Source organism: Heteronotia binoei, chromosome 2, assembly GCF_032191835.1.
Source record: "Heteronotia binoei isolate CCM8104 ecotype False Entrance Well chromosome 2, APGP_CSIRO_Hbin_v1, whole genome shotgun sequence".
Taxonomy (NCBI): Eukaryota; Metazoa; Chordata; class Lepidosauria; order Squamata; family Gekkonidae; genus Heteronotia; species Heteronotia binoei.
Window position 1 is genome coordinate 24,478,220 of NC_083224.1, and position 27,673 is coordinate 24,505,892.

General features: G+C 47.0%; 1 protein-coding gene across 1 annotated transcript in view; it reads right to left on the bottom strand.

The window, feature by feature from the left end:
• The window catches only part of CDH4 (cadherin 4), a 1,291,203-nt gene that overhangs the window by 65,325 nt on the left and 1,198,205 nt on the right, over positions 1-27,673 (bottom strand). The window contains exon 10 of the mRNA XM_060232964.1: positions 24,787-24,972. Coding sequence (XP_060088947.1) covers positions 24,787-24,972 — 186 coding nt within the window. The remainder of the gene's footprint in view (positions 1-24,786; positions 24,973-27,673) is intronic.

Sequence of the window (27,673 nt, forward strand, 5' to 3'; positions counted from 1 at the left end):
CTTCCTAATGTTGAGCCGGAAACTCTTTTGATACCATACCATACCAAACCTTTAATGGCATAACAGTTGCAAATAAAAATACACAGAATATAAAAATTTAAACATTGGAGATAAAATCAAAATGAAACCGAGCTTACAGATGCATTCATACATGGTCAGATTTAAATTTAAAAATGCCAGCCAAAAATTTTGCCTCGCTAACCTCCTCCTCAGTATCATTCAATAAATAATAACAGGGAGGCAGAATAGACAAATCTGGGGATAAAGAAAGCTTACAAAATAAATCTTTGTGGAGATTATGATAAAAGGAACAATCAAGCAATATATGCTGAATTGAGTCAGGAATATTCGCTTCACAGGAACAGAGTCTGTCGCCTAAAGGGACTTGATGATATCTCCCTTGTAAAACTTTGGAGGGAAACACATTTAGTCTAGCCAGCATAAATGCCCTGCGATGACTTGGAATGGTTAAGTCCGATAGATAATGGGGCATTTTGCCGCAGAAAGCAGAAAGACCTAAGGAAGCTGGGGAGCAAATATCAGGGTCTGTTGGCCGTAGTTTCGTTTCCTCCAACTCCCACAGTCTCAATGTAATACATCTGAAGATATATGACTCATCAGAAGTAAAAAAAATCATCAACCTCTATCCCCAACTGATTAAGTTTGGACATAAGCACTGCTGTCCAGAATGAAATATATGGGTTTCTTTTCATTCAATCAAGAAGGCTGTTAGGATCTGTTCTAAAGTGAATTTTAAGCCAGAATTTAAAAACTGCAATCCAGGCTTTTGTCTTCACCAAAGACTGACCCACTTCAGAGCAGAGAGCAAAGTAGGACACACATTTTGGCATACCAAGAATTTGTCTAAAGAATGAGGCTTGAATGCCCTCCACTTCCGTGGTAAATGCTGAGATCCATATAGGGATACCATAGAAAATTTGGGCTAGCGTTTTGGCTTTGAACACCTTAATTGCTGCTGGAACTAATTGGTTGCTCCTTGCAAAGAAAAACTGTTTAATTTGAGCAGCCGAACATTTAGCCAAGTTGACGGTGTTGTTACAATGTGAAACCCAGCTTAACTTGTGATTAAAAGTGATCCCCAAGTATATACAATTTTTTGTTTGCTCAATTGTTGAGTTGCCAATAAACCATCTCTGTGGGCACCAGCAATTTGAAAAGACAACTACTTTAGATTTGGCATAATTGATAGAGAGTGAATTACAATTACAGTAGTCATAGAAGGCATTCAAATACCTTTGCAGGCCCACACTTCTGCAAGAGAGGATGGTAGTATCATCGGCATGAAGTAATGAGACTGCTCGGCCTGCTAGTTTAGGCGGATGACCATTAATAGGGTTCAAAAATTGTGCCAGGTCAGTTAAAAATAAATTTAAAAGATGCGGGGCCAGCACGCAACCTTGTTTAACCCCCTTTAACACTGGGATTTTGCTAGTCAAGTCACCCCTAGAAGAAAATTTCACTTGGCAAAAAGTATTAGAATGAAGTTTCCTCAAGAGAAACAGCAGACAAGGGTCCATTCCCAGGTAACCTAGCTTAATCCATAGTTGGGCTCTATCTATTGAATCAAAAGCTCCCTTCAAATCGATGATTTAATTTCTTTTGATTTAATTTTTATTTAATTTCAACTTATTGGTTCTGGTCCTATCTTCCAGGGCCACAGAAAACAATTCCACACCATCCTCTATATGACAGCCCTTCAAGTACTTGAAGATGGTGATCATATCACCTCTCAGACGCCTCCTCTCCAGGCTAAACATCCCCAGCTCCTTCAACCTTTCCTCATAGGACTTGGTCTCCAGACCCCTCACCATCTTTGTCACTCTCCTCTGGACCCGTTCCAGCTTGTCTATATCCTTCTTAAAATGTAGTGCCCAAAACTGAACACAATACTCCAGATGAGGTCTTACCAGAGCAGAGTAAAGCGATACCATCACATCATGTGATCTGGACACTATACTTCTGTAGATACAGCCCAAAATTGCATTTGCCTTTTTAGCCACCACATCACACTGTTGACTCATGTTCAGCATATGATCCACTAAGACCCCTAGATCCTTTTAGCACATACTACTGCTAAGACAAGTCTCCCCCATCCTATAACCATGCATTGGATTTTTCCTACCGAAATGCAAAACTTTACATTTATCCCTGTTAAAATTCATTTTATTGGTTTTAGCCCAGTTTTCCAGCCTGTCAAGGTCATCCTGTATCCTGTTTCTGTCTTCTTCTGTGTTTGCAACCCATCATCTGCAAATTTAATAAGCATTCCCTCTATTCCTTCATCCAAATCACTGATAAAGATGTTGAACAAAACAGGTCCCAAGACAGATCCTTGAGGCACTCCACTTGTCACTCCTCTCCAAGAGGATGAGGAACCATTCACAAGCACTCTTTGGGTGCGATCTGTCAACCAGTTACAGATCCACCTAACGGTAACAGGATCCAAACCACATTTTACCAACTTGTCAACAAGGAGAGTATGTGGAACCTTAACAAAAGCCTTACTGAAATCAAGATAAACGATGTCTACAGCATTCCCCAGATCCAGCAAGGTAGTTACTTTCTCAAAAAAAGAGATCAGGTTAGTCTGACATGACTTGTTCTTGAGAAAACCATGCTGGCTCTTAGTAATCACATCCATTCTTTCTAAATGTTCCAGGACCGACTGTTTGATGATTTATTCTAAAACTTTTCCAGGTATAGACGTCAAGCTGATGGGTCAGTAGTTACCTGGATTGTCTTTTTTTCCCCTTCTTGAAGATAGGGACAACATTCACCCACCTCCAATCTTCCAGCACCTCTCCTGTTCTCCAAGAATTTTCAAAAATAATAGCCAGAGGCTCAGAAATTACATCTGCAAGCTCTTTTAGAACCCTTGGATGCAATTCATCTGGCCCTGAGGACTTAGTTTCATTTAAAGAAACTAGGTGTTTATGTACTACGCCTATGCTGATCCTAGGTTGGAACTTCATACCCTCCTTATATGTTCTATTTTTGCCATGTTGAGCACCGTTCCCCTTAGAAGAGAAGACTGAGGAAAAGTAGGAATTGAGCAGTTCTGCCCTCTCTTCATTACCCGTTACAATTTCACTTTCTTGTCCTCGCAATGGGCCTACCATGTCCTTGCTCTTTTTCTTACCTTGAACATAAGAACCCTTTTTTGTTGTTTTTAGCATATTTGGCCAGCCTAAGCTCATACTAATCTTTAGCTTTCCTAACTTTTTCTCTACAAGCATTGGTGATTTCTCTACAAGCAGGAGAAGGAGAAGGTGGAACTCTCAGAAAGGTTCAGGAGCTGTGCTCCTGTGAGCTCCCACTGAATCTGAGGCCTGGTGATAAGACATTCCAATACACCCTCGACGTCTTCATCAGGGAGGGATAATAGACAGCCCACCATTAATAACAATTCAAGGAGACAGAGATGATGATGATACTGGATTTATACCCTGCCCTACACTCCAAATCTCAGAGTGGTTTACGATCTCCTTTACTTTACTTTCCCACAACAAACACCTTGTGAGGTAGGTGGGGCTGAGAGAGCTCTCCCAGAACCTGCCCTTTCAAGGACAGCTGTGTGAGAGCTATGGCTGACCCAAGGGCATTCCAGCAGCTGCAAGTGGAGGAGTGGGGGAATCAAACCCAGTTCTCCCAGATAAGAGTGTGTGCACAACCACCACACAAAACTTGCTCTCAAACTCTGCTAAAGAGTGGTCTTTAGCACACCAGCAGACTACCCCAAGTTCTTACTAAGGATAAAAAACAACGCTGGAAGGAATGGAGATGCTGGGAATTGAACCTGGGACCTTCTGAGCGCAAAGCAGATCATGAAGTCATGATCCCACACCCATGAAGATGTCCATTGCAAAGAATCATAGAATCAAAGAGTTGGAAGGGACCTCCAGGGTCATCTAGTTCAACTGCCTGCACATTGCAGGGAACTCACAAACACCTTCCCCTAAATTCACAGGATCTTCATTGCTGTCAGATGAACAGTCATTTAATGACTGTTCAGTTGTACCCTAGAAGCACAATGGACTGGAACTAGCTTTAAGTGGCATAACAGATTGAACTGCAGTGTCTTGATAATAACCTTTACTGAAGCACTCCTTGGATGACGCTAAGAACATAAAGTCTATCTAGTCCAGCATCCTGTCTCACACAGTGGCCAACCAGTTCCTCCAGAAGGCCAACAACAGAAGAAGATATTGGATTTATATTCCGCCCTCCACTCTGAAGAGTCTCAGAGCGATTCACAATCTCCTTTACCTTCCTTCACCACAACAGACACCCTGTGAGGTGGGTGGGGCTGGAGAGGGCTCTCACAGCAGCTGCCCTTTCAAGGACAACCTCTGCCAGAGCTATGGCTGACCCAAGGCCATGCTAGCAGGTGCAAGTGGAGGAGTGGGGAATCAAACCTGTTTCTCCCAGATAAGAGTCCGCACACTTAACCACTACACCAAATAGGGTAGAGAGGCTGAGGCCTTCTTAAGAACAATGGAAAAGCCCTGGTGGATCAGACCAATAGTCCATCTAGTCCAGCATCCTGCCTCACACAGTGGCCAACCAGTTCCTCTGGAGGGCCAACAGGTCATAGAGGCTGAGGCTTTCCCCTAGGGTTGCCAAGTCCAATTCAAGAAATATCTGGGGACTTTGGGGGTGGAGCCAGGAGACATTGGGGCAGAGCCAGGAACAAGGGTGTGACAAACATAACTGAACTCCAAGGGAGTTCTGGCCATCACATATAAAGGGACAGCACACTTTTTAAAATGTCTTCCTTCCATAGGAAATAATGAAGGATAGGGGCACCTTCTTTTGGGGCTCATAGAATAGGACCCCCTTGTCCAATCATTTTGAAACTTGGGGGGTACTTTGGGGAGAGGCACTAGATACTGAAAATTTGGTGCCTCTACCTCAAAAAATAGCTCCCCCAGAGCCCCCGAAACCTCCAGATCAATTCCCCATTAAACCCTATGAGAAACGATTTCCATGGGGAATAATGAAGACGTTTCCCTCTCCACACACACACACACACACCCCTTCTCGCAAATCTGATGTAGGGGATTGGCCTCTCTACTCACCAGCCAGCTTATTTCAGCAACAGACACAGACACAGAAAGTTGAAGCCTTTCACCACCTCCGGAAGTGCAAAGGCACATGGTCCTTTGGGAAAGCTCCAGCTGCTGCGATAGAGCTGGGTGGAAAGGGGAGGGTCAAAGAGAAGCTGCTGCAATCGAGGTGAGAAGGGAAGGGAAGGGAGGAGAAGCATTGGGCATCGGTGGGAACGGGAGAGGAGAAGCTGCTGGGATTGGGGCTGGGTGGGAAGGGCTGCCATTCCCCCCGCTTTCTGAATTTTTGGCCAGCAGGGGGAGGAGGCTCTAAATCGGGGGTCCCCCGCCCAGGCGGGGGATTTGGGAAGCCTACTTTCCCCTGATGTTGCCTCTTGGCTCTGGGTTTCAGAGGCTTCATGCCTCTGAATGTAGACGTTTCCCTCAGTCACCATGGACTATTGCTCTGATCCAGCAGGGCTCTTCTTATGTTCTTATGCTCACTGCGTCCTCCTGCAATAGAAAGCATTTTATCTCTGAAGGTCCTCCAAAGCTTTTGCAACAGGTTTACAGTGTTCAAAGGGGGTCTGCTAGGGGAAAACGAAGCTTAAGACATTCCCCCGCATTGTGCGCACAGTCTGTGGGATCCATCCCACTCTGCTGTGCATTGCCTTACCTACATAAGCCTTACCTACATAGAAAGCATTTTATCTCTGAAGGTCCTCCAAAGCTTTTGCAACAGGTTTACAGTGTTCAAAGGGGGTCTGCTAGGGGAAAACGAAGCTTAAGACATTCCCCCGCATTGTGCGCACAGTCTGTGGGATCCATCCCACTCTGCTGTGCATTGCCTTACCTACATAAAGCCTTACTTCTAGGTGCTGTATAGGAACCCTTGGCTACAGAGTTTCTGACCAGTCCGGCCAACAATGCATCCAAAGGCAGCTGCCCTCCTCTTCCTGGAGAGCCAGTTTGGTGTAGTGGTTCAATGTGCAGACTCTTATCTGGGAGAACCGGGTTTGATTCGCCAGCCCTCCACTTGCAGCTGCTGAAATGGCCTTAGGTCAGCCATAGCTCTGGCAGAGGTTGTCCTTGGAAGGGCAGCTGCTGTAAGAAGAGCTCTCTCAGTCCCACCCACCTCACAGGGTGTCTGTTGTGGGGGGGGGGAGAAGATATAGGAGACTGTGAGCAGCTCTGAGTCTCTGATTCAGAGAGAAGGGCGGGGTATAAATCTGCAGTCTTCTTCCTCAGCCTCTGATCTAGCAAAAGCTTCTTGAATGCAGAGCTATTCTGTACAAGAGAAACACAAAGGCATTGCCACAGCTGGAGGAAGAGCAAAATGGTAAAATTCTGGAATCAAAGGCCTGGTTAATTCATGTCCCTGTAATGAAGCAATTTCTCAATAGGCAAGAACCGAGATGTATTGGAAATCTAACAGGAGTGCATGGAGCCTGACACCCAAGATGCCTGCTTCACAGATCTCTGGTCCGTTGCATTCTTATTTAAATATTTTGCCAGTCCTTGGTCATGCTTGATGGATATGCGCTCCTCTGAAAACTTTCTTCTGAGGATTCATTAAGGCACATATTTCGGGAGCGACGTTTTCTCTCGAATGTTGTTCTTTATTTACACATTTTGAAACTGCATTTTCTTTTGCGTTTGCTGATACGGGAGCAAGAACACCCATTCCGCCATCATTTTGAGGATGCATCCATGAAAAAAAAATCCTTTTATAATTGTAGGGCAGTCTTCAGCATACTCAGTCCTGCCTAGCAAGGGAGACTCTTCTGAAAATGTTGGCCTACATTGGGGGTGTCGAATTCATTTGTTACGAGGGCCAGATCTGATAATGAGACCTTGTTGCACTGGGCCATGCATGTTGTAAAATGTAATGCCACATAGTAGAGATATAAACGATAAAGGATACAAACAAACACAATTAAAGTTTTTTTTTTAAAAAAGAACATAAAATAAAAAAATGCTTAAAACATTAGCATTTGTTGGTCTTAAAGGTGCTTTCTTTATATCTCTCCCGTGGGATCCAGGGAACTGGGCCAAGGGTGCTCTGGCTTTTTCCTTCCTTCCCCAGGGGACCAGGAGGGGGGAGGAGCTCCAGCCAATAGAAGGAAGAGATGCTTGCCTCAGCTCTGCTGTGCGATTGAGAGAGCCTGGCAAAGCAAGCTCTCCCTCCCCACCTTCCTTCCCAAGGGGGGAGCCTCAGCCAATGAAGAAAATAGAGGCTTTGCTCTGTAGCTCCTGTGCAATTGAAGAAGAAGATATTGGATTTATATTCCACCCTCCACTCTGAATCTCAGAGCGGCTCACAATCTCCTTTATCTTCCTCCCCCACAACAGACACCCTGTGAGGTAGGTGGGGCTGAGAGGGCTCTCACAGCAGCTGCCCTTTCCAGGACAAACCTCTGCCAGAGCTATGGCTAACCCAAGGCCATGCCAGCAGGTGCAAGTGGAGGAGCGGGGAATCAAACCCGGTTCTCCCAGATAAGAGTCCGCACACTTAACCACTACACCAAACTGACTCTCATTTGAGCAAGCCTTGCAAAACAAGCTGTGATGCAGAAGGAAGCAAGAGAGAGGGAGAAGGAAGCAGATGACAGCCAGTTGCTCGGGATCCCGATAGGAGCCCTCTGGGCACCTGATTCAGCCCTTGGGCCACATGGTTGACACCCCAGCCTAGATGTTTCCCCAAGGGGAAAATGGAACCTTTTCAAGATTGTTTGAGATTAATGGCATTGGTTTCCTGGGCTGTAGCTGATAACCAGTTAGAGCATTCATGCTCCCCCCCCAAAAGCCCTGGAAATGAATGAGAAACAGAAAGGGAGGTCTGTGTGGGCAAACCACTTCCTTCTCCCAATCAAGAAGTGGGTCAGAAGCGCTCCACAGAGAACAAAGGTTAGTCACTATGAATATATGGCTTCATAAAAACTTTGCGGTGTCACATTTGAACGGACCGGTAAAGACTAACTACTCTCTCTCGGCTATTTATTAGCTCACATCTCAAGAGGCCAGAACTGTGCAGATATGTCATGGATCAGAGAGAGAAAAAAGTAACATGGCTAGAAGGCACTGCAGAAAGAATAGCTTACTGCAAGTGAAATATCATAGAAGGAAAATAACCCCCTTTAAAACAACAAAAAAAAAGCAGCCTTGAATTGAGTTATCAAAATAGCGTTTGCTCAAACAGTTGGATCTCAGGCATTGAACAGAAGATGGACATTTCATAGCGTGATTCCTGCTAGAACACTAAGCAGTTCTTTTAATCTTGTAAGGAAACTGCTCTGGCAGCAATAGCGGGGAGCAGCATTATGCTTAGAAGAAGAGTAGGTTTTTATACCTCACCCTTCACTACCTAAAGGCTTGCAATCACCTTCTCTTCTTCTCCCCTCAACAGGTACCCTGTAAGATAGGTGTGGCTAAGAGAGCCAGTTGGGTGTAGTGGTTAAGTGCGCAGACTCTTATTTGGGAGAACTGGCTTTGATTCCCCACTCCTCCACTTGCATCTGCTGGAATGGTCTTGTGTCAGCCATAGCTATTACAGGAGTTGTCCTTGAAAGGGCAGCTGCTGTAAGAGCTCTCTCAGCCCCACCCACCTCACAAGGTGTCTGTTCTGGAGGGGGGGGGGAGGTAAAAGGAGATTGTGACCACTCTGAGATTCAGAGTTTAGGGTGGGATATAAATCCAATATCATCATCATAATCATCATCATCATCTTCTTCTTCTTCTTCTCTAAGAGAACAGTGACTGACCCAAGGTCACTCAGCTGGCTGCATGTGGAGGAGAGGGAAATCAAACCTGGTTCTCCTGGTTAGAGTCTGCTGCTCTTAACCACTATACCAAGCTGGTTTAGAGGATTGGCTGAACTATTTTGATACATTTGATCTCTACAGTATTTTTGGGCAGATGGTTGTAGTGCACTCAAGCCCTTCACTCATCCACAACAATTCATTACCTCAGGCAGAAGGACTGCCGCCTCCTGTACTGTCCAGCCCCTCCCCCAGCTGAGATCCTCTTCACCAACCCTGCTATTTGTGCCTCTGTCTGCAGAGGCGAGGCCAGTGGCGGCCAAAGACAGGGCCTTTTTGGGGGTGGTACCTTGCATGTGGAATGCTTTCCCCCTTGAGACTTACCTGGCACCAGACCAGAACATTCTTTGTTTTTCTTTACTCTGGCCTTTAACCTAAACTTTAAAAAACTGTTTTTATAGTCTGCTTTGTCCCTGAGAAGCTTTATGAGGCTCACTTTATTTATTTCTTTATTTATAGGCCGCCTTTCTCACTTGGATTCAAGTTGGCTTACTTAGAGTGAGCTGATATAATCAACAAGATAGGCCATTCAATACAACAATACAATGGGATTCTTGAAGGACCAATCAGAAACGCAAAAACATAACTGGAGCAGAGCACAGGTGTGAACCCGACACATCATATGATGCAATGATTCAACAGTAGAATCCAGGGCTTTTTTTTTGTAGCAGGAACTCCTTTGCATATTAGGTCACACACCCCTGATGTAGCCAGTCCTCCTAGAGCTTACAGTAGGCCCTGTACTAAGACCCCTGTAAGCTCCAGGAGGATTGGCTACATCAGGGGTGTGTGGCCTAATATGCAAAGGAGCTGCTACAAAAAAAGCCCTAATAGAATCCTAGTTTCAGCAATCTAATCACAGTAGTATAGACTACAGTCCCTAATAAATTATCCAAGTCACTTTTTGAGTCTTTTAGTATGGTACAGCTCTTACTGCCTGTGTTGAAAAGCTCTCCTGTATAATTCAGTTTTGCATCGTTTGCTGCGGGCTTTTTTTGTAGAAAAAGCCAAGCAGGAACTCATTGAACATATGAAGCTGCCTTATACTGAATCAGACCCTCGGTCCATCAAAGTCAGTATTGTCTTCTCAGACGGGCAGCGGCTCTCCAGGGTCTCAAGCTGAGGTTTTTCACACCTATTTGCCTGGACCCTTTTTTTTTGGAGATGCCAGGGATTGAACCTAGGACCTTCTGCTTCCCAAGCAGATGCTCTACAACTGAGCCACCGTCCCTCCCCTCATTTGCATATTAGGCCACACCCCCTGGTGTTACCATTTTTTGCACAGGGCTTTTTTTTGTACAAAATGCCCAGCAGGAACTCAGTTTCAACTGTGTTCCTGTGCGTTTATTGCTCAAAAAAGTGCCCTGGTTTGCTGAAAGTCAGGAGACTGGGAAGACTGTTCTACAAGGTGAGAACCACAACGGATGAAGCACGTCTGTGGGTAGGTTTTGCTTTTGCCCATTTGCAGGCTGGCACCTGTGGAAGACCTGGCTCAGATGAGCAAAGCTGTCATGGCGGAGCATAGGGGAAGAGATGTTCTCACCCCTCTGAACAATTTAGTGTCATCTGCCAACTTAGCCACTTCACTGCTTACTCCCAATGCCAAATCGTTAACAAACAAGTTAAAAAGCATTGGATCCAGTATCAAACCCTATGGTACTCCACTACTTACCGCCTTCTACTGTGAAAATTGCCCATTTATACTCACTCACTGCTTCCTGAATTAACCAGTTTTTAATCTACAAGAGAACTTTTTATTTTATTCCATGACTGCTGGGTTTACTTCGGAGCCCTTGATGAGGAACTTTATGAAAAGCTTTTTGGCAGTCAAGGTAAACAACATCTGTTGGGTCACCCTTGTCCATATGTTTGTTCACCCTCTCAAAGAACTCTAACAGGTTAGTGAGACAAGATCTTCCCTTACAGAATCCATGTTGATTCTTTCTACATAGCTTTTGTTCGTTGATGTGCCTACTAACTCTGTCTTTAATGATGGATTCCACCAACTTACCAATGTTCAGTATCAATGTTAGCCTGACTGACCTGTAATTTCCCAGATCTCCACTGGAATCCTATGTAAAGATGGGGTTACATTAGCTATTATCCAGTCTTTTGGAATGGAGGCAGATTTTAGTGATGGATTATTTTTATCAGGAGATCCACAAGCCGTATGCCATCTGGGCCTGGTGATGTGATGGTTTTTAATTTGTCCATTGGTCATAGGACTTGTTACCTCACTCTTTTGACACACCTCCTGAAATTGGCAGTTCTGGAGCAGGAAAATACTTCCTATCTTCCACAGTGAAGACAGAGGCAAAAAATGCATTCAGCTTCTTTGCTCTACTTCCCTATCCTCCTTTAGTAATCCTTTCCACCCCTTAGTCATCCAATGGCCCCACTGCCTCTTTGGCTGCTTTTCTGCTTCTAATGTATTGGAAGAAAATTTTATTGCTGTTCTTCATGGGTGTTTTTTTTTTTTTTTGCAATATGTTTCTCATAGTCCCTTTCTGCCTGCCTGAACACCAGCACTAAGCATTCCAGCTCCCCCATTTTACCTCAGACACTTTCTAGCATTTGCATATAAACATCTATAATTTCCCAGCTACGTTAGGCCTGCAACCTTCCTGCTGTGGTCTCTAGACCTTGCCAAGCAGCTTACAAAGTATAAGACTTGATCAAATAATAATAATGTAGCATAAAAATCTTGAGAAAATGACAAACTCTTAAAAACTCAGCATCAGAAACTAACCCAGAGCATTAAAAACTGGATATTACTTCCATCTACAGCCCCTCCGCTAGATGCCCATCAGTTATTGGGCTCAATGTAAGGTTGCATATGAAGCTGTTCATGGTATTGGACCCTCATATTCATGAGTCCTAGGGAGGACTATGAGGTGCTCCAGAGTAATCTGTTGAGGCTGGGTGAGGGGGCATCTATATGAGGGTCAACTTAAGCAAGTGCAAAGTAATGCACATCAGAGCCAAAGATAACTATAAATACACATCGATGGGGTCTGACCTGGCAGAAAATGACCAGGAGAGCAATCTTGGAGTCATGGTAGATAACTCACTGAAGATGTTGACTCAGTGTGTCACTGCAATAAAAAGGGCAAATGCTATTCTGGGGATCATTAGGAAGGGGACTGAGAACATATCAGCCAATATCATAATGCCCCTGTAAAAATCGATTCTGAGGTTTATTTGGATTATTGTGTACAGTTCTAGTCAGGACACCCCGCAAAAGATAGCATTGGAAAAGGTGCAGAAAAGAGCAACTACAACATTTAAGGGGATGGAAAAGGGTTTAAAGAGGTTATGGTTCTTTAGCTTGGAGAAACAACAATTGAGGAGCGACATGATAGAGGTTTACAAAATTATGGAAGGGACAGAGCAGGTAGAAGGGAAAAGTACTTTCCCTCTCTTTCTCAAATACAAAAACTGGAGGGCACTCAAATGAAATTAATGTACAGTAGGCTTAACAGAATAAAGGAAGTACTTAATCATCCAAAGTGTAATTAACACGTGGAAGTCACTGCTGCAGGAAGTGGTGGCAGCTACAAGCATAAACAGCTTTGTAAAGGAACTGGACAAACATTGTCACATTCTCAGGGTGCAGGCAGGCAGGAGTCCAAAGCCAGTCCAAGGTCAAAGTCCAGGAAGTCAAGTAGGAGCCAAGTCACCAATGCAGAATCACAAACCGGAATCAGAAGTCAATGTCCAAAAGCCAAAAGATCAGGGTGCCAAGGAAATCAAGCAGGTCAGGATCAGGAAGGAGCGTGGATGCAAGCCAGAGAATAGACTTGTTGCTTCCACAAGGTTACCAGGTCCTGGGTGGGAGCTATATGGGAATCTCAATCAGCCTGCTCCCTGGGTGGCAGTGGCTCTACTAGAACTCAGGGCTGAGAGACCTGAAGCATCGGCATGCCTCGTGTCTTTGCTCTGAAAGTTCTTTCCGGAGCCTGCTTTGAACTCTTGAGATGGGAGGAGGAGAGCTCGGAGGAAATTGATCGTCAACTGGTGCCTGGAGAGTGATTGATAAACCAGCTGCTGTTTGTTCAGCTGAGGAACTGGCTGACAACTATTCCAGGTCTGTTAACCCTTCCAGCTCCTCCTCATCAGGGCTCATGACACTGTTCCCCCCACCGCAGGACCCCCCCCCACAGACAGGCCAGGCTGGTCAGGGTAGGCCGTGTGGAACTGTTGCATGAGGTCAGGGCTTGAAAGTTGTCTGCGGGTTCCCATGAACGGTCCTCAGGGCCATAGCCTCCCTAGTCCACAAGGTACTGGAGGTTTCCGGGGTGGATTCTGGAGTCCAGGAGCTGGTGGACCTTGTATTCCTCCTCGTCATCAACCAGGACAAAAGAAGGCGGTACTGGAGGGGGCGGTTGGATGGGATCCAGTGGTGTAGCAGGAACAAGGAGGGACCGGTGGAAGACCGGGTGGATGCGGAGTGTGGCAGGCAGCTGTAGCAGGAAAGCAATGGGGTTGATTTGGTCCGTGATCAGGTAAGGCCCCGCAAAGTGAGGGTTCAGCTTGAGAGACCAGCCAGGCTGACGCAGGTAACGGGTGAAGAGCCAGACGTGATCCCCGAGCTTCAGTGGGGGCCCCAACTGTTGCTTTCGGTCAGTGGCTGTCTTGCAGGCCTCTTTAGCCTGTTGGAGCTGCTCTCTGAGCAAGTCCTGGAGAGCCCAAAGTTCCTGCAGGTGTGCATCAGCAGCAGGGACTGCTGTGGGGGGGGGGGGTAGGTCTGTGGGGAAGAAGTGAGGGTGCTACCCATAGGTGGCAGCAAATGGGGTCTGTTGCACGGACACATGTACAGCTTTGTTGTAGGCAAACTTGGCCAGGGGTAGCAAGGCAGCTCAGTCATCCTGCTGGTAGCTGGTGTAACAACGTAGGTATTGTTCCAGTGTGGCGTTGGTGCGTTTTGTCTGCCCATCTGTTTGGGGTGGTATGCTGATGACAAATGTACCTGGGTGCCTAAGCTGGAGTGCAGGGCTTGCCAGAATCGGGAGGTGAACAGGGGGCCTCGATCTGAGATCAAGTGTGCTGGGAGCCCGTGCAGGCGAAAGACATGCTGGAGGTAGAGCTGGGCTGTTTCAGGAGCTGTGGGTGGGCTTGGGACATGGAACAAAGTGAGCTGTCTTGGTGAAGAGGTCCACCATCACCAGGATGCAAGTGTGCCCCTTGGACCTGGGGAGCTCGGTGATAAAAGTCCTGGAAGATGGTGTCCCAGGGTCCTACAGGTGCGGGTAGGGGATGCAAAAGCCCTGGGGGCTTGGCTGGTACATCCTTGGCCCGCTGGCAGACCTCACAGGAACCGACATAGCGGGCCACATCGGCACGGATGTGAGGCCACCAGAACTCCCTCATGAGCAGGTGCAGGGTCTTGTGTTGGCCGAAGTGCCCTGCAGGAGGGGAGTCGTGGGTCAGGTGGAGCACGTTGGCCTGGAGGGGCCCTGGAGGCACGTATAGGCGCCCATGGTGCAGGAGGAGTGTCGGTGCGGGTGCTAGCAGAGAGAGCTGTGTGATGAGCCCGACACTGAGCTCCTGCAAAGAAATCAGCCAGACACCTGCAGCTAGTGCCAAAGTAGTGTATTTACAGTATATACAACTCGTGCTCACTAGTGCAGTTCAATATATTGATCACAGGAACAAAATGCTTTGCCAGCAAGTCCACTCTCAAAGAGAGACCTGTGCATTACAGACACAGTCCACTTATAGTTCAGTCAGCCAATCCTGGCAGTCCACTCTCATGCTGACTCAGCAGGTTCCTTCACTTGTCTTCAGCCGGCTCAAACCAGCCTGTTGATAAGGTCACTGTGACCTAGCATGCCGGCTAGATCACCAGCTGTCATTACAGAGCTGCCAACCTGGGTTAAGATAGATTCCTTAACCGACAAGGAGACCTTGGCGGGTTGAGAGGTCCCCGGCCGGGCCATCTTGCACTTCCAGGAGATGTTGCTGAACCCAGGGATCTTGGGCCTGGCTGGCCTGGATGTCTGTAGCCAAGGTCAGGCGAGTCGTGGTGCCAGCGAAGAATGAGGGTGCAAGGATAAGCCCAGTTGGGGTCTCCTCCGTTAGAGGCACAGCGTTCTCCGGTTTTTGGGAGAGGGTGTCTGCTTTCTGGTTCTGGTTCTGCAGGATGTAGGTGATCCGGAAATCAAACCTGGAAAAGAAGGGGGACCACCGGATCTGACACTGGGTGAGGCGTCAAGCAGTCTGTAGATGCTCCAGGTTCCGGTGGTCAGTCAGGACCTGGACGGGGTGGCAGGCCCCTTCAAGTTGATTCCTTCAAACCTCAAAGGCGGTCTTGATGGCTAGGAGTTCCCATTCCCAGATGGTGTGGTTTGCTCTTTGTGGGCGTCAGCTGCTGCGAGTAGTATGCTCAGGGTTGTAGCGGCTGGGAGGGGTCCTCCAGCTGGGATAGCACTGCGCTGAGGGCCACGCTGGAGGCGTCGGTCTCTACTGTGAATGGAAGCTGAGGGTCTGGGTAACGCAGGAGCAGCTTGGTAGTGATGCAGGTTTTCAGGGTGGTGAAGGCATGGTCTGCCTCTGAAGTCCAGTGAAATGGCTCTTTGGGCCGGAGAAGCTGGGTCAGAGGCGTAGTTACGTCGGCATAGGCAGGGATGAACTTGCGGTAATAATTGGAAAAGTCAAGGAACCGCTGTACGTCCTTGCGGTCCTGCGGCATCTGCCAGGTCAGGACCGCCTTGACTATGTTCAGGTCCATCCGAGTCCCATGGGGTGAGACAATGTGGCCAAGGAACTTGACTGCTGTTAAGTCGAAGGCACACTTCTCTAGCTTGGCATAGAGACCATGCTCGCGCAGGCGTTGCAGGACCTGGTGGACATGCTCTGCGTGCTGGGCGGGGCTTTGGGAATAAATTAAAATGTCATCTAAATAAATGATCACAAAGCGGTCGAGCAGGTCACAGAAGATGTTGTTCATCAGCCTTTGGAAGACAGTGGGGGAGTTGGTCAGGCCGAAGGGCATCATGAGATACTCGTACTGGCCATAGTGGGTCCTGATAGCCATCTTCCATTCGTCTCCTGTGCGGATACGCACCAAGTTGTACGCACCCCAGAGGTCCAGTTTGATATAGACCTGGGCCCCCTTAAGGCGATCCAGTAGTTCTGGGATCAGTGGCAAAGGGTAGTGGTCTCAGATGGTGATTTTGTTCAGGGCCCAGTAGTCATTGCAGGGCCGGAGCTCGCAGCCTTTCTTCTTGACAAAGAGAACAGGGGCGGACAGTGGGGACGTGGATGGCTGGATGAAACCCTGTTCCAGGTTTTTGGCAAGGAAGTCCCACAGGGCTGCTAGCTCCAGTTTGGACAAGGTCTTGCAGTGTGGCAGGGGTGCCCCGGTACCAAATTGATGGCGCAGTCATTAGGCCGGTGGGGGGGGGGGGAGCTGGTCGGCCCCCTTTTCCTCAAAGACATCGGCAAAGTCTGTGTAGGCCGGGGGAAGTAGAGGAACAGCAGCTGGGGCGGCGGCAGCCAGGGTGGCCAACCGGGCCTGGTGAGGATAAGGGTCCTTGAAGCTCAGCTTTCCCTGTGCCCAGTCCACGAGGGGGTTGTACTTTACAAGCCAGGAGAGCTCCAGAATAAGGGGAAAGTGGGTCATGCGAGCAACATCGAATTGTACTTGCTCATGATGGTGTTGGATCTGGAGCATGATCGGGTGGGTCTCCTGGGTCACCGGACTGGAGCAGAAGAGGCGCCCGTCGATGGCTTTGGCCAGGGTTGGGGTGTCTTTGTCCTGCACCAGGATCTGGTGTTGCTTCACAAAGGCCACGTTGATGAAGCAGCGGGCGGCCCCGGAATTGACCATGGTGTAGATGAACAGCCAGCACCCGTCCGGCAAGCCGAGTGTGACCGGTACGAGGAACGGGCTTTGGCCGGTAACATAGGGTTCAGGGGACCCGGCCAGGTGCCCCAAATCGGGTGGTCCACTCAGACTTGGGGCTGGTCTTTTACTGGCGGCGGTGGCATAGTACTGGGCTGGGTATGCTTGGCGGTGGCTTTCCAGACGGCCATCGATGCGGAGACACAGTGTGATTAGGCCTTGCAGTGTGGCTGGTCTACTCATGCCTGCTCATCAAGGACTTCGTCAGCCAGCCCCTCCGTATGCTGGTCCATGAGGACAGCCTCATTCCAGGCCAGGTCTTGGGCCAGAAGCTTGAACTCGGTGGAGTACTTGGAAACCGAGTCCCCACCCTGCTTCAGGGTCCGGATCTTCTAATTGGTGGTGGCTGCTTGCTGGGGGTTAGCAAATGCTACCGCCATATGATCCAGAAAGCCCTGGTAGTCAGTCAGCAGGGGTGATGGGGCTAGAAGCAAGGGGATAGCCCATTTAGCTGCCTGCCCCTTTAAGAGGCTGACAATGAAGCATACCTTGGTCTTGTCATTGAGGAAGTCTCTGGCATGTAATTCAACATACAGTTTGCACTATGATAGGAATGCAGGAAACTCCTCCACCTTCCCAGTGAACTTCTCTGGGGGAAGCACCGGGCACTTGGGTGGGACAGCAACAGTGGCTTGCTGCTGTTGCAGTAAGCCACCATTTGAGTGAGGTGCTGTACCTGAGTGAGCAAGGCTGCTAGCTGCCAGAGCCTCCGCTTGCCTCCTCATCCATCTTGTGGACAGAGTGTGTGGGTGGAAGCAATCTGTCACGTTCTCAGGCTGCAGGGAGGCGTCCAAAGCCAGTCCAAGGTCAAAGTCCAGGAAGTCAAGTAGGAGCCAAGTCACCAATGCAGAATCACAAACCGGAATCAGAAGTCAATGTCCAAAAGCCAAAAGGTCAGGGTGCCAAGGAAATCAAGCAGGTCAGGAATCAGGAAGGAGCGTGGATGCAAGCCGGAGAATAGACTTGTTGCTTCCACAAGGTTACCAGGTCCTGGGTGGGAGCTATATGGGAGTCTCAATCAGCCTGCTCCTTGGGTGGCAGTGACTCTGCTAGAACTCAGGGCTGAGAGACCTGAAGCATCGGCATGCCTCATGTCTTCGCTCTGAAAGTTCTTTCCGGAGCCTGTTTTGAACTCTTGAAATGGGAGGAGGAGAGCTTGGAGGAGATTGATCGTCAACAGCTGACATTGGTGCCTGGAGAGTGATTGATGGGTCAGCTGCTGTTTGTTCAGCTGAGGAACTGGCTGGCAACTCTTCCAGGTCTGTAAACCCTTCCAGCTCCTCCTTGTCAGGGCTCACGACACATATGGATAAACGTATATGCGATTAGCCACAAGGTAGGTGGAACGCTATGTTTGGGGCAGTGATGCTCTATATTTTTGGTGCTTGGGGGGGCAACAGTGGGATGGCTTTTGAAGTTCTGGCAACAGTGGGAGGGTTTCTGAAGTTCTGGACCCACTGGTGGAACTCCTGATGGCACCTGGGTTTTGGCCACCGTGTGCCAGAGTGCTGGATAGGATGGTCACTGGCCTAACCCAACATGGCTTCTCTTATATTCATTATGTTCCTGAACTCTGCGCCAACTGTTGATTTATGAGCTGGCCACCTTTTCTCCTATTTGTGGAGCACCTGTGCTTCCCCATTTATTGCAGATGATTTCATTGTATCTCTGAGAGTTTAGACACGCTCTTCCTGGTGGCTTGGAAACTTGGGATGCTTGTTGCCTCTTCTTACAAGGGAATCCACTAGAGTATATAATGCAGATAAATCAGGCAGCATCTGAGGATATTTTCAATAATGTACCTTTTTTTATTCTCCAGGCATCTTTAACTAAGGGGAACAAGCTGTCCTCTTGTCGTTATGTCATGCGTCAGACAACCAATAATTGAGAATGTCTCTATTTCAAATTCATATCTAGAATCCTTGCAGGGTTCGTAATAACATTTCAGAAAGCCACCTGCCAGAGGGTTTCTCGTGCTGACATTCTGAGAGTCAGCTCGGCCCCTACCGAACAGGGAAGCAAGGCCTCTTTCCCTTCCCCTGCTCCATTTACAAGGCTTGCGAGGGATATAAGGATCTGGTGCCACTACGGAAATCGCTTTTCGCAGAGCTGAAAAACAAAATTAGAATTGTACATCAAACGCGCCTCCCAGCGCATGAGCTCGGATGGCGGAAGGGCTTATTCTGAGAACCAGGTTTCTTTTTTGTAGTAGGAACTTCTTTGCATATTAGGCCTAGGGTTGCCAAATCCAATTCAAGAAATATCTGGGGGCTTTGGAGGTGGAGCCAGGAGACTTTGGGGGTGGAGCCAGGTGCAAGGGTGTGACAAGCATAATTGAACTCCAAAGGGAGTTCTGGCCATCACATTTAAAGGGATTGCACACCTTTTAAATGCCTTCCCTCAATTGGAAATAATGAAGGATAGGGGTACCTTATTTTGGGGTTCATAGAATTGGACCCCCTGGTCCAATCCTTTTGAAACTTGGAGAGTAGTTTGGGGGAGAGGCACTAGATGCTATGCTGAAAATTTGGTGCGGCGGTTAAGAGCAGCAGGCTCTAATCTGGGGGACTGGGTTTGATTCCCCCCTCCTCAACATGCAGCCAACTGGGTGACCTTGGGCCAGCCACAGTTCTCTCAGAGCAGTTCTCTCAGAGCTCTCTCAACCCCACCTACCTCACAGAGTGTCTGTTGTGGGGAGAGGAAGGGGAGGTGATTGTAAGCTGCATTAGGCTTTGAGTGAAGGGTGAAGTATACATCTAATCTCCTTCTCCTCTTCCTCCTCCTCTTGATGAACTAACAATTATCGATCTCCTCTTATTTACAGCCATGGCAGTCAAAATCCTTCCTAGGTGGGGAAATCTTTGTGTTTTTCTCTGAGTGTGTGTGTGTGTGTGTGTGTGTGTGTGTGAAGAGAGACAATCTTCATCACCACTGAAGGCCGTTTTTAATCAGAGACATTTTCTTTCCGCTCCCCCCCAGCAGAAAAGTCACCTGGTTTGACAAGCCGGTAGAACATGGGGCTGTATGAGCAGATCAGGTGAAGTTATCTACAGAAAAGATGGGCAGTGTAATTTCAAGCTTTGTTTCTGAGGGGGACAGGGTCCAATTTCCTGTGTGGTTCTTTGCATTGTGATTGCCTGTGGGTTACCCAGCAAGGGGAAGTCAAACCCAGCATGAATCCCTGTCTTGAAAAATCTATCCCGCTTTTTGGCAGGAGCAGTTGAATAAAGGAAAGCTCATTATCTGGATGTCCTTGTGTAAGGAGACACACACATGAACACAAACACAGACAAATTCCTTCCCCTCCCTTTGTCCCCCTTTGTCTTGTCTTTAATGTTACATTAAACGTGCTCAGCTAATATTTCAGGTTTTGCTAAATGAGGTGTAGATGGTTAGCTTTTGAAAGTTTTTTTTTTTTAAAAACCCCCAATTTTCTTTGTTTTTCAGCTGTTGATGAGAGAGGAAAGCAAGTTAAAGGCTTTTCTTGTCGAGGTTAGAAAAACAGCGCTGCTCCCAACCTGGAGAATGTATTTTTAAAGTTAAATTAAACTGACTGAGGTTGTCAAAATCCCCATTAGAGAGAAGAACAAAATAAAATAAGGCAGATAAGTAATCTTTAACTCACCATATGTAAGCAGGCTTTAGATTTGCACAGAATTCCTCACCAGGCATCCCTCTTCGGCCGCGATCACACACACTAAACAATGCACTTTCAATCCACTTTCAGTACACTTCCCATCGGGATTTTACTGTGTGAACTGGCAAAACCCAGTTGGAAAGTGCATTGAAAGTGTATTGAAAGTGCATTGTTTAATGGGTGTGATTGCAGTGTATGTTGGTCCAATGTAAAGTATCACCCCTGAGCCTAGGCAGATGATACACTGGATTATTCTTGACCAGACCTTTCCACTAGGTCATGATAGAGTTGTCAATCTTCAGGCGGTGGCTGGGATCTCCTGGGATTACAATTGATCTCCAGGTGACAGAGATCAGTTCACCTAATACAGGGGTTCCCATCCTTGATGACACTTTTGGAATGACAAGAGAGGGCCTTTTGAAGTCGAAAAAGCCCAGCAGGAACTCATTTGCATATTAAGCCACACCCCCAGATGCCAAACCAGTCGGAACTACATTCCTGCACAAAAAAAGCCCTGAGAGAGAGTAGTTTGCATCATCATAAAATGGCCAGCCAAAAACCAGTAGGAGTTTAGGGGGGTGGGAACATGCAAATAAGCATCACAGCAGCCCTTCCAGTGTGACCCCAGAAGCGACAACATCCCATCGATGCAACGTTATAGGATTCCCCCGTTGCTTGATAGTTTTAACATAATTTTATAGCATCTCAGAGCATCACACCATCATGATGATGTCACTTGAAGGGAAGCTGCAGCATTGCTACTACGCAGTGGTAGGGTCCCAGGCTGCAGGGCTGGAAGTCTCCTGCTATGGGAGAGACCTGGACACCATACATAGGGATGAAGTCAATCATAAAATGACTGCCACAGGGGCAGGTCCAATCACAAAACACTGGGTGACAGGCCCACAGCTATGAGAGGGCTCTCGCCAGGCAATGCCCCCTCTCCAATTTGTCCAGCTCAGCCAGAAGATTGATCATGCCATGTCTGCTCTGGTAGAAGAGACAGAGCGGGAAAAAAACCCTTTTGTAGATAAAAACTGTTTTCATTCCCCACCCCCTCAACCACTGTCAGCTTCTAGCTGGAGGTGAATTGATCATCATTGTCTGACCACGAAAGTCATTAGCATTTCTAAAGGGTTGTTGGGAGAGGCTGAGACTATGCTAAAAGAGGGCTGTGGCCACATGGTTGGCTCAAGGTGGCATCAAGCTGCCCTGGAACTGAGCCGGCTGGAAAAGGAGCACCTGGGAGTGTCCCGATGGCCCGTGGAAGAGGGATGGGCTGTGGGTCCTCCGGGGAGCATCTAAAGCACTCACATACCCCATCCACAGTTTCCTGGGCACTCTCTGGGCATTTCCCAGCCATCTGGACAGCTGGGGAGGTGCCCCAGTGAAAAGACGCCACTTTCAAAATAGTGCCTTTTTGAGCTGGCTCCTAGTACATCAGGAATGGCTCCGGGGCAGGATGGGAACAGCAGGCAGATGTGCTTGTGCAGACACGCTTTTTAGATCCGCCTGCCTGCTGTCCCTGGGGTAGCTTTAACTGCCCATCTGTAAGCAGCTGAGGAAACCTTTTTTTAAAAAAAATGGTGCATGGCTTTTTTTGTAGCAGGAACTCCTTTGCATATTAGGCCACACACTCCTGATGTAGCCAATCCTCCAAGAGCTTACAGGGCTCTTCATACAGGGCTTACAGGAAGCACCAGGAAGGTTGACTACATCAGGGGTGTGTGGCCTAACATGCAAAGGAGTTCCTGCTACAAAAAAAAAAGCCCTGTGAAGGTGACATTTTCAAACAATCCAAACCTCCAAAGTACTCCACAAGAAAAGTTAATATGAAGTGTTTGTTTGTGAGCTGGAATAGAGATACACGGGCCGCTCAGTCAAAACTAAACAAGACTGGCTTCTCCATTCCTTTGCACAGCCCAATCTGCTTAGCAGGTTTTGTCAGAAGTAGGCTCCACTGTGCTAAACTACCTCCTAACTGCCCCCTCAAGAAAGAATTCCTGTGCTGCTGGGAGATTCCACAGAATGTTGTGAGTTTCCAAGTCAAGTGGTGTCCTCCTGGGCAAAGGTGATTCCTCTGGATTCTTGTGAAGTACCTCCAGCTCCAAGGAAGTGGAGCGAAGGAGAGAGACTGGTCCTGGCATGACTGCAGGGAGAGGTGTCCAGACACATGCAAAAGTCTATGTCTATAACTAAGCCGAGGATGCAGCACATGCACCCAGGATCAAATCAGCACTTAGCAGGGCTGCCATTTTGCCAACCTCCATGTGGTGGCTGAAGATGTCCTGGGTTTACGACTGATTTCCTGGGGACAGAGATCAGTTCCGCTGGAGAAAATGGCTGCATTGGAAGGTAGACTCTATGGAATTATACTCAGTTGCAGTCCCTTCTTTCCCCAAATCCCACTCTTCCCCCAAAAAATCTCCAGAATTTTTCCTGTTCCATTCAAGATCTGTGGAATTTTGTCCCCAAGACCCAAGAAGAAAACATGCCAGCAGGGCTCTTTTTATAGCAGGAACTCCTTTGCATATTGGACCACACCCCCGTGATGGAGCTTACAGTGGGCCCTGTACTAAGAGCCCTGTAAGCTCTCGGAGGATTGGCTACATCAGGGGTGTGTGGCCAAATATGCAAAGGAGCTCCTGCTACAAAAAAAGCCCTGGATGCCAGGAATCACAATACTGAGTGCCACACTGAAAAAGACTGCTCTGGCCAATTACAAACACACCTGTTTGGTTGTCTGAGGAAAAATGCGAGCAAACTCTGGCACAGTGAAGTAAAACACTTCCTCTTGTCCTTCCCCAACTTTTTGTAGTCATAGCCAGGAGCAGATGCAAAACATCCGGTAGACAATGCAACGTGAAATAGGCTTGATCTGCTTAATTAGCAAAACAAGTTGCATAGTACGCAAATTAGGACAACCAGGTATGGGAAACTGGATTCTGGTAAACCTTTTCTCCTTTCATTTGAATGCTGTTTTAAGGCAAGCTTGCAAGTTAGCTGGCGAACAGGGAATCTGCTTCCCTCTGTGGGTCGCTCTTCCGCTAGGCTGCTCTTTCAACCTTAGCGACTGCATTGTGGTACGCTGAACCGACTTTTGAAGTTCTGGGAAGGTCACATTTTTTTCAAAAGGCTGAAAACGCTTTGTTCTCGGCAACACACAAACCAGGGGGAAAAAAAGAAAAGAAATCATGGGACACATTGAGCAAGTTCTCGCTGATCTGAGCAGGTTGTTCACACATCTCTTTCTTGTCTGGGCAAAGGGTGGGAAACAGCTATAGGAGTCTTATCTCTAACTGATCTGCTTGAAGTCGGAGGGATGCGGTTGTGTTCTCTGGCTGCCCGCAATACCTGTGAAGTTTCTGAAAGTCTGCAGATCTCCTGGTTTTCTAGGTAAGCATTCACAAACACAGAGGGAATTGGGAGGATCGGTATCTTCCACCAGGGATATATCCCCACATGGAGAGCAGGATGGAGACCCCTTTGATAAAATGGAGCATTGAGATAGTGTCATCTGATCTTTGTGCGACTCTCTAGGTTCTTGCTCCCCTCTGTGCCAGAGAAAAGACACATTTCATTGTCGCTGAAGTAAATGAGAAACGGCAGGTCAGTTGTAGTTCCCCTGTAGCCACATATGGGGAGCGTGCATGCTAAGCTCCGCCGAAAGTGGAAACCAAGAGACTAATGTTACTGGATGTTATCAATCAAATTTGATTGATAAAGTTCTAGAGACAGCAGAAATGGATCTACTTGCACTTCGTCTTAAGGGCAAGCTACTAAAAGATGGAAAAAAATCTCTGGAAACCTTTTAATGAATGGCTTAAAGCATGAATCTGATTTTGTATAATATCTGTTGCACTTTCTAATGTATTCCTCATTTTGATATGTTTGAATAGTAGCAAACAACTTATTATAATCTACAGGCTATAAACTTGTTAAAACGAAGAGTACTATTATGTATTTTAGCAATGCAGAGAAAAAAGGATAAGGATTCTATTTTATTTTTACCCCTTTTCCCTTCCCATTCTGTACTCCCTTACCCCTCCACTTTTCAAAATTTCAATTACACACGCACACACACACACACACACACATATATATAAAACCACTAATGTTACTGGATGTTGTGACTAATTACTGGATTGAGGTGGTGTACTTTCAGTCAACATAGGGGAGGATCCCAGAACAAAGAGTTAAACATGGTTACTTTTTTTGTAACCTGGTTACTGATTAGGTAACCTGGCTTGGTTACTGGTTATGTAACCTGGCTTTGCAGACCATTCTGCCAAGTCAGGGCCTTCCAGAGCTTGTCTGATAGAGCCCCAAGTAAGGTGAGCTGCAGGAATGAGTACGTACCCTCACAACCGTAACCAAGCCCTCATTGGTAACTGGATCGGTCCTGATGGTGAAATGACCAGAAGGGTCTCCGCTGATAATCCGGTAAACGGCATTCCAGTTGGGCGAATGTGGCTGATCTCTGTCCATCACGGTCAAATTAGCAACCACAACTTCCACTCGGTTTTCTGGGACTTCACCGGAATACTGAAAATTGAAAAGTAAATCTTCATTAGACTTGTAGTTTATTTCATAGAGAAGGCACAGAAGTTGAGTGAAAGCAGCACTGGTTCCATCAAGTGTGTCCTGAGACAGTCCTTTTTATTAATTACCCTCTATCCAAAAAGATGACCCTGAACATAAGATGATATAGGATTTTTCAGTGTCCATGATTTTACCCAGAAATGATGATGATATTGGATTTATATCCCGTCCTCCACTCCGAATCTCAGAGCGGCTCACAATCTCCTTTACCTTCTTCCCCCACAACAGACACCCGGTTCTCCCAGATAAGAGTCTGCACACTTAACCACTACACCAAACCGGCTATCTGTGACATTTTCAATGCTCTACAGTAAGAAAATGAACAAAAATTACACTGATTGTGTGACCATTAGACACTAATATACTTCTTATGATGTCAGTCTGAAGTGCAAATATTTTATATAACTGTAGGCCCATGGTCAAAGACCTATATAAAAGCAGTATGCAATCACAGCACAGAATAGATTTCACATAAATACATGTGCACCAGTGCTAAATATTTGGCAGAAATTCACAGAACAACCAGCACATTCCACAGAACAATCAGCACAGTCAACAACCATCTTCCTTTTCTTCACACCCCTTCCAACCCTCCCAGCAATTAACACAGAACAATGGTCAGATTCAACAGCCAGTTTCCTTATCACTACCCTTCCAGGAAGCCCCACCAAACAATGGGCACATCCACAAACCTATTGCCCTTTCACCACACCCCCTCCAGCCTAGAAATAGCAGCTCTCTAGCAGCCCTGGCCTCACTCAATGCACAGCAGCCAAGAAGGTCAGAGCGCCTGCTCCGGCTGCAACGCCACTGAGGATGTTCTCCGCTGCCGAGAACAAAACGTCTGGAAGAAAAACTTTCTCCAGTAGAACACAGCACTTGAGCCCGAAAGATTCTACAAACCCTAATGGCAGAAGGTTGTTTACAGGAAAGTAGCTGCACATAACTATCTCCTGATTCTGGACAGATATAGTCCAGGTGCTCCCCACTGCTCAGTTTGGTGTAAATTGGTTAAGTGCGCAGGTTTGATTCCCCACTCCTTCACATGCAACTGCTGACACGAACTTGAGACACTCACAAGTTCTCTCAGAGCTGTTCTGCTCAAGGGCAGTTCTTGAAACAGCTCTCTCAGTCCCGCCTACCTCACAGGGTGTCTGTTGTAGGGAGGGGAAGGGAAAGAGGATTGTAAGCTGCTCTGAGACTCCTTCAGGTAGCAAAGGGTAGGGTATCAATCTAATCTATTATTATTATTATGGCTTTCTTCTGCATTCCCTTTAAAGAGACCACACAAGAAACCCCGAAAGCTGCTCATCTGTTTTTCTGGCTTTTTGCATGCCCTGTTTAAAGAGATTGTGGTTCCTTACAATGGGATTTGCAGGGTCATAAATCACGAACTGGTTCAGTTAGCACACAAATTTACTGGTTTGATTTGGTTTGTGGTTCGGTCACAAACTGATACAAACCACATTTTTTTCTGGTTCAGGCTCATACCTACTGTTAATTGATACAAGAATTTAGTGGGGAAATTTGTGTGATTTCAAAGGTGAGTCTGACTCTCTAACAAAGTACCACTAAAACACACTTCACACAATCATTGGCCATGTGATAGCTGAAGGTAAAGTGCCTGAAAATCCAGCAGGTTGTTGGCTTCCTACAAATGCCATCTTCCTGAATGAAGAATGGGATACAAGGGCAATAAACAAGTTCATCTGTCATAGCTTTGAATATGAAGCCTTAATATGCTTAGTGCATGCCTATTTGGTGTTTGGTGTAGTGGTCAAGTGTGTGGACTCTTATCTGAGAGAACCGGGTTTAATTCCCCACTCCTCCACTTGCACCTGCTGGAATGGCCTTGGGTCAGCCATAGCTCTCGTAGGAGTTGTCCTTGAAAGGGCAGCTGCTGGGAGAGCTCTCTCAGCCCCACTTACCTCACAGGGTGTCTATTGTGGGGCTGGGGAGGTAAAGGAGATTGTGACTGTTCTGATATTCTGAGTAGAGGGTGGGATATAAATTCAATATCATCATCATCGATCAAAATAAATAAATACATGCAAAAACAAGCATTAACTTCCTGGGGGCGACTGCGAGAACTTGGACAGCTTGATGAAAACACTGTCTTCCTTATGTGGCAGAGGTGAATAAGTTAAATTCATTGCTAGGATTTATTAAGAAATGGATTGGAAATAAACTGGCCAATATTGAAATACAGGATTGTCAGCTCTGGCTTGGGAAATAGCTGTAGACTTTGGGGGTGGAGCCTGAGGAGGGCTGGGTTTGTGGAGGGGAGGGACTTCAGTGGGGTAGAATGCCATAGAATCCACCTTCCAAAGCAACCATTTTCTAGAGGGGAACGGATCTCTGCTGCCTGGAGATCAGCTGTAATCTCATGAAATCTCCAGTTACCACCTGGAAGCTGGCCGCTCAGAGCCTTTTGAGCAATTGCCAGAAGTGAAGGTTTTTGTGGAGACTATGGTCACTATTGCTGCCATGCAAGAATCTTATATTTGTTATTAAAATTTGTGGAATACCCCCTGTTGAAAAAGAATTGGAAACAGGTGGGGCAGAAGTTGACGATCTGTCCAGGGATTTTCAAGCAAAATTTGGAAATTCATATTTCATTGAAGAAAATTTCACTGAAGAAATC